Source organism: Rhinoraja longicauda, chromosome 41 (assembly GCF_053455715.1).
Source record: "Rhinoraja longicauda isolate Sanriku21f chromosome 41, sRhiLon1.1, whole genome shotgun sequence".
Classification (NCBI taxonomy): domain Eukaryota; kingdom Metazoa; phylum Chordata; class Chondrichthyes; order Rajiformes; family Arhynchobatidae; genus Rhinoraja; species Rhinoraja longicauda.
The window spans coordinates 14941330-14960951 of NC_135993.1; the positions used below are offsets into that span (position 1 = coordinate 14941330).

The 19622-nt window shown below is 47.6% G+C and overlaps 1 protein-coding gene across 1 annotated transcript in view; it reads left to right on the forward strand.

Moving 5' to 3' along the window:
- The window catches only part of LOC144611843 (adhesion G protein-coupled receptor E3-like), an 85437-nt gene extending 69847 nt beyond the window's left edge, over positions 1 to 15590 (forward strand). The window contains exons 11-17 of the mRNA XM_078431145.1: positions 2173 to 2373; positions 4322 to 4542; positions 9805 to 9871; positions 11170 to 11261; positions 12062 to 12230; positions 13673 to 13750; positions 14992 to 15590. Of these exons, the coding sequence (XP_078287271.1) occupies positions 2173 to 2373; positions 4322 to 4542; positions 9805 to 9871; positions 11170 to 11261; positions 12062 to 12230; positions 13673 to 13750; positions 14992 to 15024 (861 nt within the window). The 3' untranslated portion in view covers positions 15025 to 15590. The remainder of the gene's footprint in view (positions 1 to 2172; positions 2374 to 4321; positions 4543 to 9804; positions 9872 to 11169; positions 11262 to 12061; positions 12231 to 13672; positions 13751 to 14991) is intronic.
- Positions 15591 to 19622: the final 4032 nt, after the last annotated feature.

Below are 19622 nucleotides of genomic sequence, written 5' to 3' on the forward strand. Positions count from 1 at the left end.
CTCCTTTCCCCTCTAATAACCTGCTCCAGTCAACTTGAGCGAGACCTTCTCTCATCCCCTCAAAGTTGGCCTTACCCCAGTTGAGCATTTTAACATGTGGACCATCTCTGTCCATATCCATAACTATCTTAAACCTAATCGAACTGTGGTCACTGGTCCCAAAAGGCTCCTCCACACACACTTCATTAACTTGCCTTTCCCAATTTCCCAATACTAGATCCAGCGTTGCCCTCTCACATGTGGGGGCCTCCACATACTGCTTGAGAAAACTCTCCTGAACACTTTTGAGGAATTGCATCCCATCTAAACCCTTCAGGCTATGATTTTCCCAGTCTATATTGGGAAAGTTATAATCCCCTACTACAACAACCTTATTTGACCTGCAGCTGTCTGCAATCTCCCGGCACATTTGTTCTTCTAATTCCCGTTGACTATTCGGGGGTCTGTAGCACACCCCGAACAAGGTGACCCTCCCTTTCAGTCTGAAGAAGGATCTCAACCCGAAACGTCTCCCATTCCCTCTCACCTAGATGCTGCCTGACCTGCTGAGTTACTCCAGCATTTTGTGATATCCCTTTCTTGTTCCTCAGCTCCACCCACTATGGCCTCACTAGACGAACCGTCCATAATGTCACCTCTGAACACAGCCGTGACATCCTCCTTAACCAACAATGCAAACCCCCTCCTCTTTTTCCCTCATCCCTGCCTCTCCTGAAGCTCCTGTACCCCGGAACATTGAGCTGCCAGTCCTGCCCGTCCCTTAACGAGGTTTCAGTCATGGCTCCAACGTCCCAGTCGCTCGTACCTATCCATGCCCTAAGCTCATCTGCCTTCCCCATCAGGCCCCTTGCATTAAAATATGTGCAATTTAAACCAACCCTCCTTCCTCGCTCTCCACCTTTCACCTGCCTATTCTGTCCACTAACCTTTCCCACACCACCCTCCATATTAACTTCTAGCCTCTCACGTGCCTCTGTCCTGCTCGAGATCCCACCCCCTGCCAATCTACTTTAAACCCTCCCGTGTAGCATAAGTAAACCTTCCCGCTAGGATGTTGGTGCCCCTCCAGTGTAGGTGCAACCCGTCCCTTTTGTACAGGTCACCCCTGCCCCAGAAGAGATCCCAATGATCCAGATATCTGAATCCTTGCCCCTTGCACCAACTCCCCAGCCACACATTCATTCCCCCTCTCTTCCTGTTCTTACCTTCACCAGCACGAGGTACTGGAGGCAATCCTGAGATCACTACCGTGTAGATCCTGCTTTTCAGTCTTCTCCCAATTCCGTAAATTCTTGTAGCAGAACCTCCTTCCTCTTCTGACCTGCACAACAACCTCCGGCTGCTCCCCCTCGCTCTTGAGGATACTGTGCAGCCGTTCTGAGATGTCCTGGACGCTGGCACTAGGGAGGGAACACACCATCCTGGAGTCTCGCCTGCTGCAGAGTCCAAGCATAATTCAGCATCTTCTTTCATCTGCTCCATGGTGACGCAGTGATAGATTTGCTGCCTTAGGGCGCTTGCAGTGCCAGAGAAGCAAGTTCGATCCTGACTAAGGGTGCAGTCTGTTCAGGGTTTGTACATTGACCGCGTGACCGCGTGGGTTTCCTTCGAGATCTTCCATTGCCTCCCACACTCCAAAGACGTACAGGTTTGCAGGTTAATTGGCTTGGGTTTATATACTTAGTATAAGTGTAAATTGTCGCTAGTATGTGTAGGATAGTATTAATGTGCGGGGATCGCTGGTTGGCTGGCCAAAGGGCCTGTTTCCATGCTATATGTCTAAACAAGCTAAAAACTATTATAATCTTAGCGGCAAACTGAGTCCACTTCCCCAGGTCTTTAATATAAATTCAAACTAGCCTAATCCAAGAACTGACCTGAACATACCTGAGTTGCAGACTTCCAGCCTGGAAAAGATTCATTCATTCTTATTCTGTTAACCGTGGCTATTTTACAGGTATGGTTTCAAGGATGAAATTTGTATGAATGGAATGAATGAAAATAGTATGTAAAACAGTGCAGAAACAGATCCTGCAGTCACAAAGTCGGTGCCGATTGAGATACCAATTTAAACCACACGTCCCCCTCAGGTGGTCTGTAACCAGCCTGTTCATGTGCCTGTCTGAATGCCTCGAACATTGCTGTCATTTAGAATGGCTCTTTTCTCCTCAGGGGAATGATGCTCACAATCTGCGTCTGATCACCCTGGTCGGCGTTCCTGTCTCTCTGGTATGCCTCGCGATGTCAGTCCTCACCTTCACCCTGTGTCGGGCCCTTAAAAGTATCAGGACCACCATCCACACTCACCTGTGCATCAGCCTCTTTTTGGCAGAACTGCTATTCATCATTGGAGTGGACAAGACCGAATACAGGGTAGGTGAAGATAATGGTGTCCACTTCTCCCAGTGATCTCACGCAGGATTGGGCCACTGTGCACACGACCAGGTGGGCAGTGAGCCACATCACTGTTCATGACTGTGCTCAACACATGCTACTGTTTGGCCCCGTCACTGTACTGGCCCAGTGTATAATCCAGTGCTTCACCCAGTGTATAACCCCATGTATCAATGCATTCGTGTGTAGGAAGGAACTGCAGATGTTGGTTTAAACCGAAGATAGATACAAAAAGCTGGAGTAACTCTGGAACGGGCAGCTTCTCTGGAGAGAAGGAATGGGTGACGTTTTGGGTTGAGACCAATCTGAAGAAGGGTCTTGACCCGAAACGTCACCCATTCCTTCTCTCGTGAGATGCTGTCTGTCCCTCTGAGTTACTCCAGCGTTTTGTGTCTATCTTCGTTCCAATGCATTATCCCTTATTATGTATCTGTACACTGTGAATGGCTCAGGTTGTACCGATTCAATTGTAATCATGTATTGTCTTTCCGCTGGCTGGTGAGCTTGCAACAAAAGCCTTTCACTGTACCTCAGTACACGTGACAATAAACTAAACTGAAACTGAAACTGCAGTGTACAACCAACCAAGTGTACTGGCCTAGTGTACTGGCCTAGTGTACTGGCCCAGTGCACTGATCCAGTGTACTGATGTAGTGTACTGTCCCAGTGTACTGACCTAGTGTACTGGCCCAATCCACTGATCCAGTGTACTGATGGATCCTATTCGGCCCCCCCGACTCCATCAAATCGATAACAGGCAGTCTTGGAAGCCAATCCTGCCTAGTCAAACCGCATGTCAAAAACCTCGGCATGATATTTGACTCTGCATTAAAATTTGATAAGCAAGTCAACGCTGTGGTAAAAGCCAGTTTCTTCCAACTTCGTACCATAGCTAAAATCAAACCTTTCCTCCAATTCGACGACACAGAAAAAATTATTCACGCTTTCATTTCCTCCCGCCTAGACTACTGCAACTCCCTATACACTGGGATCAGCCAATCATCCCTGTCCCGCCTGCAACTGGTCCAAAACGCCGCAGCGAGACTCCTGACGGATACCCGTAAAAGGGACCACATCACCCCGATTCTGGCCTCTCTCCACTGGCTCCCTGTACGGTACAGAATCAACTTCAAGCTCCTCCTATTCACGTATAAAGCCCTAAATGGACATTCCCCCCCTACATCAAAAATCTTCTAACGCACCTCTCTAACTCCAGGTCCCTCAGGTCGGCCGACTTGGGGCTACTCACTATCCCGCGGTCTAGGCTTAAGCTCAGGGGTGACCGCGCTTTTGCGGTTGCAGCTCCTAGACTGTGGAACAGCATCCCTCTCCCCATCAGAACTGCCCCCTCCATCGACTCCTTTAAGTCCAAGCTCAAAACCTATTTCTACTCCCTAGCGTTTGAGGCTCATTGAGGAGGCGCTGTGAACTGTTTGCGTGCTACTGTATGTTTCATTTTTTCCTTAGTACCTAATCAGATGTACAGCACTTTGGTCAACGTGGGTTGTTTTTAAATGTGCTATACAAATAAAATTGACTTGACTTGATGTAGTGTACTGTCCCAGTGCACTGATCCAGTGTACTGACCTAGTGTACTGGCCCAGTGCACTGATCCAGTGTACTGATGTAGTGTACTGTCCCAGTGTACTGATCCAGTGTACTGACCTAGTGTACTGGCCCAGTGCACTGATCCAGTGTACTGACCTAGTGTACTGGCCCAGTGCACTGATCCAGTGTACTGACCTAGTGTACTGGCCCAGTGCACTGATCCAGTGTACTGACCTAGTGTACAGGCTTAGTATACCAACCCAATATGCTGACTCAGCGCACCGGCCCAGTGTATCAACCCAGAGAACCAGCCAGTGTACCCCCCTGTGCAGCACAGCCCAGGCTCATTAATCCCTTGTGGCTCTTTCATCATTTCCAGACTCTTTGTGCGGTCATCGCTGGATTCTTGCATTATTTCTTCCTGGCCTGTTTTTCCTGGATGCTTCTGGAAGGTGTGCAGCTTTACCTCATGCTAGTGAAAGTCTTCAATGCAAATAGTCTGAGACCAACGTACATGTACTTGTTTGGCTACGGCTGCCCCCTGATTACCGTTGGCATCTCAGCGGCCGTGTTTTCCCAGGGATTTGGAACTGAGAAGTAGTAAGTATGGAAAACTGTGGATTCTTTTGCAGACATTGCACTCAGGTACATTGAGTTTCTGTGACAGGAATAAACATGGTTGCCGGAATGAGGCCATTCGAACCTTTGCACCCGTGCTAACATTCAGTTGGACCATGACCAACCTACAACCTCAGAACTGTTTTTTGGCACTGACCCCATTTTCCCCATTTCAATAGACAATAGACAATAGACAATAGGTGCAGGAGTAGGCCATTCGGCCCTTCGAGCCAGCACCGCCATTCAATGTGATCATGGCTGATCATTCTCAATCAGTACCCCGTTCCTGCTTTCTCCCCATACCCCCTGACTCCGCTATCCTTAAGAGCTCTATCTAGCTCTCTCTTGAATGTATTCAGAGAATTGGCCTCCACTGCCCTCTGAGGCAGAGAATTCCACAGATTCACAACTCTCTGACTGAAAAAGTTTTTCCTCATCTCTGTTCTAAATGGCCTACCCCTTATTCTTAAACTATGGCCCCTGGTTCTGGACTCCCCCAACATTGGGAACATGTTTCCTGCCTCTGACGTGTCCAACCCTTAATAATCTTATACGTTTCGATAAGATCCCCTCTCATCCTTCTAAATTCCAGTGTGTGCAAGCCTAGTCGCTCCAGTCTTTCAACATATGACAGTCCCGCCATTCCGGGAATTAACCTAGTAAACCTACGCTGCACACCCTCAATAGCGAGAATATCCTTCCTCAAATTTGGAGACCAAAACTGCACACAGTACTCCAGGTGCGGTCTCACTAGGGCCCTGTACAACTGCAGAAGGACCTCTTTGCTCCTCTTTCCTTGATATCCATCTCTGTCTGAAAACACTCAGCAAATGAGCCTGCAAAACCCACTTGGGGAGAGGATTCCAAAGGTTCACCACTCACTGAGTGAAGCTATTTCTTCACATCTCCCCATGGAAATTGGGAACAGGCCCTTCATCCCATGAGGTCAACCATCAAGCAGCCTTTTATCCCAATCCTACACCAATCCCACTTTCTCCTCCCAAATTTCTATCTACTGCTCCAGATCCCCAAGTCCCATTCTGGAATTGTACTGTTCCATGTTCCATGGTATCATTCATGGGATAGTTTACAGCTCCCTATCAACCTACACATGTTTGGGATGTTGATGGAGACTGCAACACCCAGAGGGAATTGGCGTGGATTGAGGTGGAACGTGCAAACTCCACATAGGCATCACCCTAAGTCGGGATCGAACCCAGGTCTCTGGAACTGAGGCAACAGTTCCATTAGACACTCTAATTATGGTCCCCGGTTGCAGACACCACAGCCTGGAGAAATACTATCCTTGCATCTATTCTATCGCCATAGGAATTTCACATATGTTAATGGCATTTATTCCAACTCTTCTGAACTCTGGAGAGTATAGGCCCAGTCTGCTGGTCTCACTCCAGGCATCGCACTGGTGAACCTACTTTTCACTCAGTACATCAGAAGTGTTCTCTTCCTTGGATAGAGAAACCCGGCTGATGTACCCACGTATTTGTATCTTCGAGTCAGATGTGCAGCACAGAAATGGGACCTTTGGCCCACCACGAAATCAGTCATGGTTCTTGAGGAATACGAAGAAATCAGGATAACACAAACAAGAAATTAGGAGGAGTAAAGGGGGCTTGGCAAATAGGGTCGAGGAGAGTCCCCTGGCATTTTGTATGTCAAGCGAAAGGGTCACTTGGAAAACGGTAGGTCCACTCCAGGACAAAGGTGGGAATTTCTACCTGAAGCCAGAGAAGTGCACAAGGTCCTTAATGTGTACTTAACATTAGCATTCCCCAAGAGGAAGGACATGGGTGATGTTGAGATTCAGGAGGGGTGCATTGATATTCTAGGGCATCATTATTGAGTCATAGGATCATATGGCAGAGAAACAGGCCCTTCAGCCCAACTACCCCATGACAACCAAGGTGCCCCATCTACACGAGTGCAACCTGCCCATGTTTGGCACATCCTGTCCATGCACCTGTCCAAATATCTTTTAAATTTTGTTACAGTACCTGTCTCAACTATCCCCTCTGGCAGGCCATTCTATATAACCACCCTCTCTGTGAAAAAGTCACCCCTCAGGTTCCTATTAAATCTTTCCCCTCTCACCTTAAACAAATGTTGCTTGGTTCTTGATTCTCGTACTCGAGATAAACTCCAGAAATGCATTCACCTTACCTATTCCGCTCATGATTTTATACACCTTCACAAGATCACCCCTCTACCTCCTGAGTTTCAAGGGATAAAGATCTAGCCTGTCAACCATTCCCTACAGCTCAGGGCCTTGATTGCCAACATCTCACCACACAGGTGAGGTGCCGCAAGACTGAAAGGTGTGCCTGTATTTAAGAAGGACTCTAAGGAGGAGAGTATTCTGAGGGATAAGATATATATGCATTAGACAGGGACTAATTAGTCAGCATGGTTTTGTCCATGGAAGAGTATGACTTACCAGTCTACTTAAGTTTTTGAAGTAATCAAAGAGGTTGAAAAGGACAAAGCCGTAGACATTGTCTATATGGACTTCAGCAAGACATTTGATGAGGTTCCACATGGTAGGCTGCTCTGGATCATTAGATCGCATGGGATCCAGGGAGAGCCAACTGACTGGATAGAGAATTAGCTTTGTGAAAGGAAGCAGAGGGTGATGGTGGATGGTTATCATTCAGAATGGAGGTGTGTGACTAGTGGCATGCCAGAGAATTTTGAAGCCATGATGAGTAAATTTGTAGATGACACTAAACTGGGTGATATAATAGATAGCGAAGATGCTATTAATAAAATGCAGTGGTTCAAGACATTGCTACAAGACATTTACAGTATTGTGTTCAGTTTTGGTCACCTATTCTCACAAACAAATCTCCTTTATATTCAGAGTGTAGTGGGTGCCTGGTACTTTGTGCAGTGGAGATGGTGGAAGCAGATGTGATAGCATGTTTCAGGGCATTGAAACAAACACATGAGAAGATAGGGAATGGTGGGATACAGACCATGTGCAGACAGATGGGAATTGTTATGTTTTCATCACGGTCCGCACAGACATGGTGGGATGAAAGGCCTCTTTCAGTGATGTACTGTTCTTTGTTCAATGTTTTATGTCTGTGCCAACCTTTGTATTCATCTACATGAGTCCCATTTGCCTGCATTAGTGCTGTGTCCATCTAGGCTGTGCCTAGTTATTTACTACAAACAAAGGTCCCAGCACCTGTCCCTACGGTGCAACACTTTATATACACCCAGTCAGAAACATCTCATTCACCAATAACCTCTGCATCCTATCACCAAACCCATTGTGGCTCCAGTCTAGGCCCCAAATAGTCATGAAGTGAAACAGTGTGGAAACAGGCCCTTCGGCCCAACTCGCCCACACCAGCCAACAATGTCCCAGCTACACTAGTCCCACTTGCCAGCGACCTATGTACCTTAATCTTCTGGATCCTATGTACCTTAATCTTCTGGATCAGCCTATCATGTGGGGCTTTGTCAAATGTCTTGCTAAAGTCCATATGGGCAACATCTTCTGCCCTGATTCATCAATCTCTGTTGCCTCCTCAAAAACTCCATCAAATTAGTGAGACAAGATTTCCCTGCACAAATCCATGCTGACCATACCTAATCATTCCTAACTTTCCAAATATTTCCTGCCCCTCAAAACTCCCTCCAATATGTTCCCTACCACTGATATAAGGCTCACTCACCTGTAGTTACCTGGCTTGCCCCTTCTGCCCTAAAACAAAATCTTCATGCGGTCAAAGCAAAATAGTTTGCCTTCCTGACTGCCCCCTGCACCAGCACATTAGCTCCCAGTGGTCTGTCTAGAAACATAGAAAATAGGTGCAGGAGTAGGCTATTCGGCCCTTTGAGCCAGCACCACCATTCAATATGATCATGGCTGATCATCCAGAATCAGTACCCCATCCCAGCTTTCTCCCCATATCCCTTGATTCCGTTAGCTCTAAGAGCTAAATCCAACTCTGTCTTGAAAACATCCAGTGAATTGGCCTCCACTGCCTTCTGTGGCAGAGATTTCACAACTCTCTGGATGAAAAAGTCTTTCCTCATCTCAGTCCTAAATGGCCGGACCCCATATTCTTAAACTGTGACCCCTGGTTCTGGACTCCCCAACATTGGGAATATTTTTCCTGCATCTAGCCTGTCCAATCCCTTAAGAATTTTATGTAAGATCCCTTCGCATGCTTCTAAATTCCAGTGAACATAAGCCCAGTCGATCCGATCTTTCATCATATGTCAGTCCCTCCATCCCGGGAATTAACCTGGTGAACCTACACTGCACTTCCTCAAGAGCAAGAATGTTCTTCCTCAAATTAGGAGACCAAAACTGCACACAATAATCCAGGTGCGGTCTCGCCAGGGCCCTGTACAACTGCAGTAGAACCTCCTTGCTCCGAAACCTAAATCCTCTCGCTATGAAGTCCAACTGCCATTTGCTTTCTTTCACTGCCTGCTGTACCTGCTTACTTTCAGTGACTAATGTACAAGGACACCCAGAGTCGTTGCACCTCCCCTTCTCCTAATCTGACACCATTCAGATAATCTGCCTTCTTGTTTTTGCCACCAAAGTGGATATCCTCACATTTATCCACATTATACTGCATCTGCCCACTCACCCAACCTGTCCAAGTCACCCTGCAGCCTCATAGCATCCTCCTCGCAGGTCACACTGCCACCCAGCTTTGTGTCATCCGCAAACTTGGAGATGTTATATTTCGTCTAAATCGTGAATATATATATTGTATATTGTGAATCTAGTCTATCAAGGAAAGAGCAAGAGTTTCCACCAACAGCCCCAACGTCCTCAAGGAGGTCACACATGGCCTCTCTCCGGCTCAGGGGGAGGTGAGTTGGGGTGGGATAGGGAGACTGAGAGGCAGATACAAGGGGTGCAGTGGAGATGGATGGAGTAAGGTTAGTGAACAATCATCAGGGGAGAGCACATAGCTAAGGATGAGAAAGCCCTTCCCCAGCCACAACTTCCTGCAGTACAAGGACAAAGACCAGATCCATTCACCAGGTTGTTACCCAAAGACCAACAGTGCAACGCTGGGTCCACACAGAAATGAGTGTGGCAGCAATGTACCCATGACTGGAATAGTCGTTTCCAGCCAAGCCCCACACATAGCAGGAATGTTACTGGTGTGGGAATATACATGTGTGCATGTGGGTGCAGAGTGTAAACATTTTACCGTGTCATTTGGAAACAACAGTTTTTGCCTCTTTCCCCAGTTGTTGGTTGGATCTGAAGTCGGGATTTCTCTGGGCTTTCCTGGCTCCGGTCTGTGTGATTATTCTGGTAAGTCTGGAAAAATATGAAGCAGAGAGAATGTCTGTTGAATTCAGGAAATGTGAGCTGATGCGTTTTTGAACCACGTATGAGGATAGGACATCAACCATGAATGGCAGGGTCTTAGTGAGTGCGGAGGAACAGAGGGTCCTTAGAGCAAGGCACAGATCTGGTATGGTGACAGCTACTAAACCTGCAGGTTAGCCTGTGCTGAAATCTGGGGTATTAATATTTAGCAGTATCGGATTGGATGAAAGTTCTCCAAAGAGCATTGGTAAAGATTATATCTTTTATTACTGGTTATCATGATCAATCTTTAGACCGACCTTAAATATTTGTAGATTCACAATGCACATGATTAGATTTGAAGTCATCCACTCAGGACTGATGGAACACTACAGAAATATCTACATCACTGTAATTTTTTAAATGAGTGTTGAGGATCAAAGGACAGACTATGCATAGAAACATAGGCATAGAAACAAAGAAAATAGGTGCAGGAGGAGGCCATTTGGCCCTTCGAGCCAGCACCGCCATTCATTGTGATCATGGCTGATCATCCACAGTGAGTAATTCGTGCCTGCTTTCTTCCCATATCCCTTGATTCTGCGAGCCCCTAGAGCTCTATCTAACTGAGCACCTGGAGTACTGTGTGCAGTTTTGGTCTCCAAATTTGAGGAAGGATATTCTTGCTATTGAGGGCGTGCAGCGTAGGTTCACTAGGTTGATTCCCGGAATGGCGGGACTGTCGTATGTTGAAAGGCTGGAGCAATTAGGTTGTATACACTGGAATTTAGAAGGATGAGGGGGGATCTTATTGAAACATATAATTAGGGGATTGGACACATTAGAGGCAGGCAACATGTTCCCAATGTTGGGGGAGTCCAGAACAAGGGGCCACAGTTTAAGAATAAGGGGTAGGCCATTTAGAACGGAGATGAGGAAGAACTTTTTCAGTCAGAGAGTGGTGAAGGTGTGGAATTCTCTGCCTCAGAAGGCAGTGGAGGCCAGTTCGTTGGATGCTTTCAAGAGAGAGCTGGATAGAGCTCTTAAGGATAGTGGAGTGAGGGGGTATGGGGAGAAGGCAGGAACGGGGTACTGATTGAGAGTGATCAGCCATGATCGCATTGAATGGCGGTGCTGGCTCGAAGGGCTGAATGGCCTACTCCTGCACCTATTGTCTATTGAGATGCACTGCAAGATGTTTCTGTGGAAATGTAAATGAATTAAAGATCACATCAAGAAAATATTATTTCAATAAACCATTACTTTTCTTGGAATAATGTGGCTTTTTCTTTTCTTGGAAGGTCAATGGAGGATTTTTTATTATCACTGTGTTGAAACTGGTTGAAAAGTTTTCAAGTGTCAATCCTGATACGGGCCAGTTGAAGAAAATCAGGTGAGAACAACTGGTCTGGCTGCTGGTACCTTCCTTGGTTGATACGGTATCTAGGTCATGCAAATGGCCAGTACTTGCACCCTACACATCCTTTTTCCCATGATTCACATGAAGCTGCTGATGCTGACAGGTCCTAGAGTCATACCGCATGGAGACAGGCCCTTTGGCCCAACTCGTCCTTGCCGACCAAGATGCCCCATCTAAGCCATTCCTGTTTGCTGTTCTGATTTGGGATTCGCGCACTAACAGATGGAGCCCTTTCCAAACTTACCAAAAGGGGAAATAACACCAGGCAGATGGAGAGGACCTTGACGGTTGCAGAGAGAACAATTGGCTCCAGGGTCATAGGTTGGGTACCACATGTGGAAGGCCAAGCATATGAATCATTCAGTTGCCATTCCTGTCCTGCTATCTGTCGAGGCATCTGAATGTGTGTTGGAGATGGGCATACTCTGCTTACTCAGCATTATTCTGTTTGAAACAAACATTTCTCAGCAGAGGCCAACATCATATTATTCTTTTCCAATAAAGCCTTTGATGTTTGGTGTGCCACAGGTCATGGCTCACTTATTGTATCAGCTGACTGGCTGATATCTCTACCGTTGCAGTCTGTGCATTGAAGTCTCGCTGTTTCATTTGATGGGGATTTCAGGATTTTAACCCCAGTCAACACAAATAATTGCAAGAAAAGGATCCAGAAGCAGCAGGAAGTTTATATTGGACTTTAAAGTATGCACTGCAGTGAGTGAGACAAAGCAAAGTATTGCCTTGCATTCAGCTTCTCGTGCTTCTCGTTTTAGGGTCTTTACCTTCACCGCTGTTGCTCAGCTCTGCCTCCTGGGATGTACTTGGATATTTGGCATGTTGCACTTCCAGAAGGAAACAATTGTCATGGCCTACATCTTTACCGTGATCAACAGCATGCAAGGAATGTTCATCTTCATCCTGCACTGCCTCCTTAACAAGCAGGTAAGTCCCCTTGAATTTGTTCAGTGTGTCCAGCACCATTCACTCAAATGGTATGTAGATGGCCAACCAGAGAGAGGGCAACCCTGGACCTTCCATTGGGGAATGAGGCAGGCAAGTCACTGGCCTGTGTGGGCGAGCACGTTGTGACCCGTCACCAGAATGATGGACTCAAGTCAACAGTGTAGCCATGGGCACTCACATAGGCCCCAGCTGTGCCTGCCTTTATTGAAAATGGCAGCTACAGGACTAATAATGTTATCATAGAAGGGGTTTTAACTTTCTAAATATTAACTGGGAATATCATAGCGCAGAAGGTTTAGACAGGGTAGAATTTGTCAAAGGTATTCAGGAACATTTCCTCTGGCAATATAAAGAGAGCCCTTCACCAAAGAAGGCAACACTTGATCTTGTCTTAGGAAATTGGAAGTGACAAGTGGATGAGCTGTACATGGATGGGGCTTTTGGGACCAGCGACCGTGGTTTATATGGTTTAGATTAGAAGTTGGAACATTATGTTAAAGTTGTACAACATGTTGGTGAGGCCTTTCGCTGTCCGGCGGGGGCTTCAACGTCGGGATTGTGTTATTGCATTTTTATTGATTATTCTTATTGGTCTTATTGGTAATTTCATCATGTATTTATGTGTATGTGACAAATAAACGACTATTGACTATTGACTGTACTGTCTTCAGTTTTGGTCACCCTCTAGGAAGGAGGTCATTCAGCTGGAAAGAGGGCAGAGAAGATTTGTGAGGATATTGCTCAAACTTGAGTGGGGTGAGATACTGGAAGAGGTTGGGCAGGCTGGTTCATGTAAACCTCCTTCACACCCTTTGCAAAGTTTCCACATCCTTTGTGTAATGGGGAGACAAGCAAATGTATACAATACTCCAAATGCTGCCTCACCAAAGTCTAATAAAGCTGCCTGACCAAGTGTATCCAATAACATTATGGGAACCAAGGGCAAAACGGGTGTCCACTGGTTGGCATGGATACCGTGGGCCGAATGGCCTGTTTCCATGTTATAAGGCTCTATGACAATGATGGACAACATTATTAACCATAATATCTACTGAGCTGAATGTCACAGAGGAATCTGTAGATGTCACAGAGTTCCAGGATCTGGCAGATATTAACAACTACTGGGTCACCAATACTGAGCTCAGTTGTGGAACTGAGAATGGTGTCAGGTGCAGGATGGAAACTGGAGCAGGAGCTACCTAGGCAGTGTGGCTGACTAATCCACTCACTGCAGATAATGCTGGAGTGACCCTTTGTCCTGGTGCTGATCTCTTGCCTTCTGCTTTGGCAATAAGAGTGAGGCACCCAGAAGCCAGCAGCTGGGGGCCTGGATCATGAGCTCCATGGACAGCCCTGGTGTAATGGCCACTGGCAATGGTGTGGACAGGATTGTACACACTCCATGTCACCTTGTCTTTCAGGTGAGGGATGAGTACGCCAACTTCTTCCTCCGTTTCTACCGATTCAAAGACTCAAAATACTCAACTTCTTCGACGCAGGTATGGTTACGATTAGTCACGGGGGAGTGATTGTACCCATGTCCAGAGTGATGTGACCGGATAGCTCAGCTATGTTTCTCACAGCGTCTCTGTACACGTGATTATAAGGACCAGTACCATGACCAATTCCCATTAAGTGGCCTAATACTTGTATCTCTTCCGTAAATGGGCTGTTTTTAGCTGTCTCTGCCTCGAGGGAACCTGAATCTTCCAGGATCAGTCTTGATTGACTGAATTGAAAGATACAGCAGGAAACAGGCTCTTCAGCCCACTGATTTCACTCTAACCACCAGTCACCCGTTCATACTATATTCTATGTTATCCCATTTTCGCATCCACTCCCTGCACACGATGGGCAAATTGACAGCGGCCAATTAACCAACATGTCTTTGGGTAGGGGAGGAACGTGGAGCACATGGAGGAACCTCTCGCCATCACAGGGAGAACATGCACATTTCACACACAGAGCACCCGAGGTCAGGATGGAACCCGGGACTCTGGCACTGTAAGGCAGCGGCTCTACCCACTGCCCCTCTCTGCCTCCCTGGTCATTGTTTTTCCTTTTACCGGGGATGTACAGCACCTTCTCTGACACCCACAATGTCACATTGACCTGTAGCTGTTGATGTAAGGTGCTCACTCCATTCACACACCATCCTGTACTTGTACACAGGTCTGCACTCACCCACCCAAATCCCAATGAACCTGTCCACTGCTCCAGTCATTGGCCTAGCGATGGCCCACACTGCCCAGATCAGGTCACACTGTGGTGCTACACAGCATGGCCAGCTATTCCCCACACCCTGCCCCATACACTGTCTCCCACACTCCCACGTACAAACCTGCACCATCGGCCAGATATCCACCCACTCAGTGTCACACATGCTGTCACACACAGTCCCCACACTCATTCACACACCCACCCCACCCGCAAACCGTAAACATGTGCCCCCAAATATTCATCCTCCCACTCAGCCACAAACTGTTCCCCACACACCGAGACCCTCGCTCTCCTCGGCCTTTGCCCCCATCCATCCCCTCAGACAGCCCGAGGTGCAGTGATGGTCTGTGTTGGCCTGCTGTAACATGGTGGGGGTTGGCAGGGCTGGTGTGCCCGTGTCTTGCCCATGAGAACATTAGTTCTCTGCTGCCTCAGCCAAAGCCAGCAGGTGCCCTGGCCCCGACAGGCTGCCACTTGGGGTTGAGTTTCTGATCCTGATGTCTTGTCTGATTCCTTGCAGGGCCTGCGAAGCACTCATGAGACGGGAATGTGATTGAAAGCACGAGAGCCCTGCAGAGCTAGCTAGCTACAGCTGCTTCTAAAGCAAGAGACACAGAGCACAAGAGCAGCAGCGCCCTGACTCGCTTCGCATGGGACTGACGGCCCCACTGCTGTTGCCACCCTCTCCCCATTCTCACCTCCATCGCTCTGTTTCAATCTGCTACAAACTTCGGAAGAAAGAGGCAAGAGGCTGCAGCTGAGAGTTGAGCTGTTTCTATTGAGCATGTACATTGCAGGAGTTCATAGCTTCTACATTCCTTCACTGTGTACCTCGACCCGAAAGTCACCCATTCCTTCTCTCCAGAGATGCTGCCTGTCCCGCTGAGTTCCTCCAGCTTGTGTCTATCTTTGAATTAAACCAGCATCTGTAGTTCTTTCCTATCCTTAATCACAAATGGAGAAAGCTACAATGCAGTACAGAATGCCACAGGAGATTCTTCTTCCCTGTTGCCGCTGGACAGACACGGAGACCAGGTGCAGTATTTGCTCTCGCTGGCAGTCTGTTTGTCCTTTCTGTTTGTGTGTTGGTGGTGGGGTGTTTTGTTTTGGTTGTGTATGTGGTGGTGGGGGGGGGGGGAATCTTTCTTTTTTTTTTAGGTCTCTTCCGCTGGGCCTTCCATCGCCCGGTGCGGCTCGGCCGCGGGACTGAACAGCGCCCGGTGCGGCTCGGCCGCGGGGCCTTCCATCGCCCGGTGCGGCTCGGCCACGGGGCCTTCCATCGCCCGGTGCGGCTCGGCCGCGGGACTGTACAGCGCCCGGTGCGGCTCGGCCGCGGGGCCTTCCATCGCCCGGTGCGGCGCGGCCGCGGGACATCATTCTGCTTTAGTTAAACATTTTGTTCAAGATGACCGCGCCGTTGTGTTTGGCTTCCTGCCACTGTATGTTTCTTTTTTTTCCTAATCAGATGTGCAGCACTTTGGTCAACGTGGGTTGTTTTTAAATGTGCTATATACAAATAAAATTGACTTGACTTGACATTGTGAACCAGACTGTCCAGTAATAAGCATGGCAGCACCTAGCCTGGATTCCAGGGGACTGACGAGTTACCTTTCACTTCAAGCACCTCCCTGGGTAGATGGGATGATGTTCGTCTGGCTTCAAGATTGCTTGATTGGTGATCCTTTAGCTGCTGGCTATTGGACAATGGTTGGACAAATGTAAATGCAGCCTGTGCTGAGTACGGCTGTGGTTCCAAGTGCCCTGGGTTTGCCCAATACCTGCCACAGGTGAGACAAAGGAGGTTTCAACGCCTCATACAGAGGAAGCAGGAAGGGCAATCTGGTCACACCTTGTTACTGTGCACTGATACATAGAAATGCAAACTTCTTAAAAATGCAAGGCCTTTATTTATTAAAAGTATCACCGTGATCTGTGGGTCTTGTTAATATGTTCACATTCCTCATATTAATAATTGTTTCTCATAACTTATTAGAGGGTGTGGTCTAAACGTGAAATATTCAAGGCGTTACTGAATGAGGGCGGTTTAGACCAAATGTGCCTTTGAAATCCTTGGTTATGGGGAGAAGTCAGGAGAATGGGGATGAAAGAGAAAAATTGATCTGTCATAATTGAATGATAGAGTAGAGTTGATGGGCTGAATGCCCTAATTCTTCTCCAATGTCTTATGGTCTTATGCCCTGGGGAATGAGAAGTCATTCCTAAAACCTGGGACTGAGATCCCTTCCTGCACTTGGCCACATGCATCAATTGCTCAGAACGTGTAGAACATCTGTGGTTACTAAAAACTGTCTACAGCAGTGTCTACAGTTAGTACCCACTGTCTACAGCAGTGTCTACAGTTAGTACCCACTGTCTACAGCAGTGTCTACAGTTAGTACCCACTGTCTACATCTGTCTACAGTTAGTACCCACTGCCGATATCAATGTCTACAGTTAGTACCCACTGCCGATATCAATGTCTACAGTTAGTACCCACTGTCTACACCAGTGTCTACAGTTAGTACCCACTGTCTATATCAATAGATATCGGGTAGCCGGAGTGCAGATAAGGATTGGCGGTGGCGGTGGTTTCGGTGCCAAGTGCAGTACGCCGATGGCGTTCCCTGCCAGGGTGCCAACGGCGGCAAAGACAGGGAATGTGTGGGAACAGCCGGGGTGTTAGCTGCCTACCATGGCGATGGTAGGTGCGGCCGGAGCAGTGGTGATGGCGGCGTTGCAAGCAGTGGGAGAGGCACCGCAGGCCAGGGTGGCCGGCACTGCGAATGGTGAGGAAGGCATGGATGGACGGCACTGCGGGCGGCCAGGGTGTTGGCATGAGCTGGGGGCGGCTAACACTGCAAATGGCATGTGGTGTTTGGATACTTTATCTTGCATTGAGCATCTACAATGTACCACTCCATAATTGTCTGGATTAAACTCCACCTGGAATTTATCTGACCATATTTTCAGCTGAACTATATCCTGCTGCTTTCATTGGCAACCTTTCTCACTCTCCACAATTCCAATTTTTATGTCATCTGTAAAGCTATCATTCAGTTCCTTTACATTTTCATCAGTCATTGGCCAAAGCACTGCTTCTTACAGAACAGCATTGGTCACAGACCTCCAGTCAGAGAACACATCTCCAGGGGTAGTCCCTCTGGCGTCTGTGACCAAGCCAACATCGATCGGTAGCGCAGCGGTAGAGTTGCCGCTTTACAGCGAACGCAGCGCCGGAGACACAGGTTCGATCCTGACTACGGGTGCTGCACTGTAAGGAGTTTGTACGTTCTCCCCGTGACCTGCGTGGGTTTTCTCCGAGATCTTCGGTTTCCTCCCACACTCCAAAGACGTACAGGTATGTAGGTTAATTGGCTGGGTAAATGTAAAAATTGTCCCTAGTGGGTGTAGGATAGTGTTAATGTACGGGGATCACTGGGCGGCACGGACTTGGAGGGCCGAAAAGGCCTGTTTCCGGCTGTATATATATGATATGATATGATATGATCAAATCGACCAAATCTCTAGGGATCCCATGTGATTTAATCTTCTAAACCCACCTACCATGAAGAACATTGTCAAATGATTTACTAACGTCTATGTAGACTACAGCCATTACCCAACTCTCATCACGTAATTTTGTCACCTCGAAAAACGCAAACAAATTTGTAAGATAGGACCTGCCCCACAAAAAAAGCCACTCTGAATAACTATATACTAAAACTCTCATTTGTTTGTTTGTTCCTGAACTATAGCCAAAATGGTACATGATAGTGCAACAATTTTAGGCTCAACTTACTCACCGTTGTCCCTTTGGTGCTAATGGAAGATGTTTCATTGAAATCGATGTTATATTTTTTAAGTTATTCACATTTTAAAGTTTAAATCTATCTCCAAGGGAGCGAGGGGGAGGGAGGGATTGATAAGGGTAGTTGAGGGGGATGGAGTGGGGGGGAGGGGAAGTGGGGGAGGGGAATGTGAGGATGCTGCACCAATGTAGGAGAGGTTTGGTCTAGTTACTAATAAATCGATGATTTTCCAAAAACAAATTCCAAATCCTGTCCTTTAAAAGCTTCTTCAATAATTGTTTTATGACAGATATAAAGCTTACTTGCCTATAGTTTCCCAGATTATCCCTGTCAAGCCTCGAGTATCTCCTTCCTTGCCTCTATCAGTATCCTTGGATAGATTCTATCAGGCCCCGGCCTTGTCTTCCTTAAATATATATCTATATATAATGTACCTTTATTGTCATTCAAAAATATGTTTTTGGACAAAATGAGAGGCAATAAAAAAGCAATAAAATACACAATCACAAAACCCAACATAAAACAAAGAAACATCCATCACAGTGAGTCTCCTCCAGTCACCTCCTCACTGTGATGGAAGGCCAGAATGTCTTCTGCCTTCCCTGCCATCTTCGAAATTGCCGTGGTTGGGGCTCCCGGCAATGGACGGTGAAAGGTCCGCAGCGGGCCACACAAGCCTCGCGATTCAGGGCGGACGAAGACACTGCTGCTCCCGAAGTCGGCCCCCACCCAGGGACCTGCGAGCTTCCGACGTCTACGCAGCCCGCGGCCGAAGCCTCAGGAGCTTCCGAAGGCGAGTCACAGCTGGACCCGCAGCGCCACCACAGCCTCCGAAGACAGCCAGTCCCGCCCGCGGGCTCTGCGATCCAGAGCCCCAGGTGGTCCCAGCTAGACGCCGCCAGCTCCAGGTGTTTGGCCGATGGTAGGTCTCAGCGTGAACGGAGGGAGACACCACCCAGAAAAAACATTGTGTCTCCGTTCGGAAGAGACAATTTTTAGTTCCCCCCCCCCCCCCCTCCCCCCCACCCCACCCCACCCCACCCCACCACACATAGTACACAACCACAAAAAAGACTACATCACATCCAACGCTTACAATTAAGACAAAAAACAAAAAGACAAACGGGCTGCAGGTGAACCACAGCTGTGCGCAGCGCCGCCACATAATGGTTCCCAAGACTGTCTCTCATAATGGTTTCCAAGACACACAATAGCTCTTCTTCCTTAATATCGACATGCCCAAGAATATTAAACATTCACTAATGTTTGTCCTTGCTCAATTCCGATGCATAGTATTTGTATAGAACCTCACCCACTTGCCCGAATCCATGAATAAATTCCC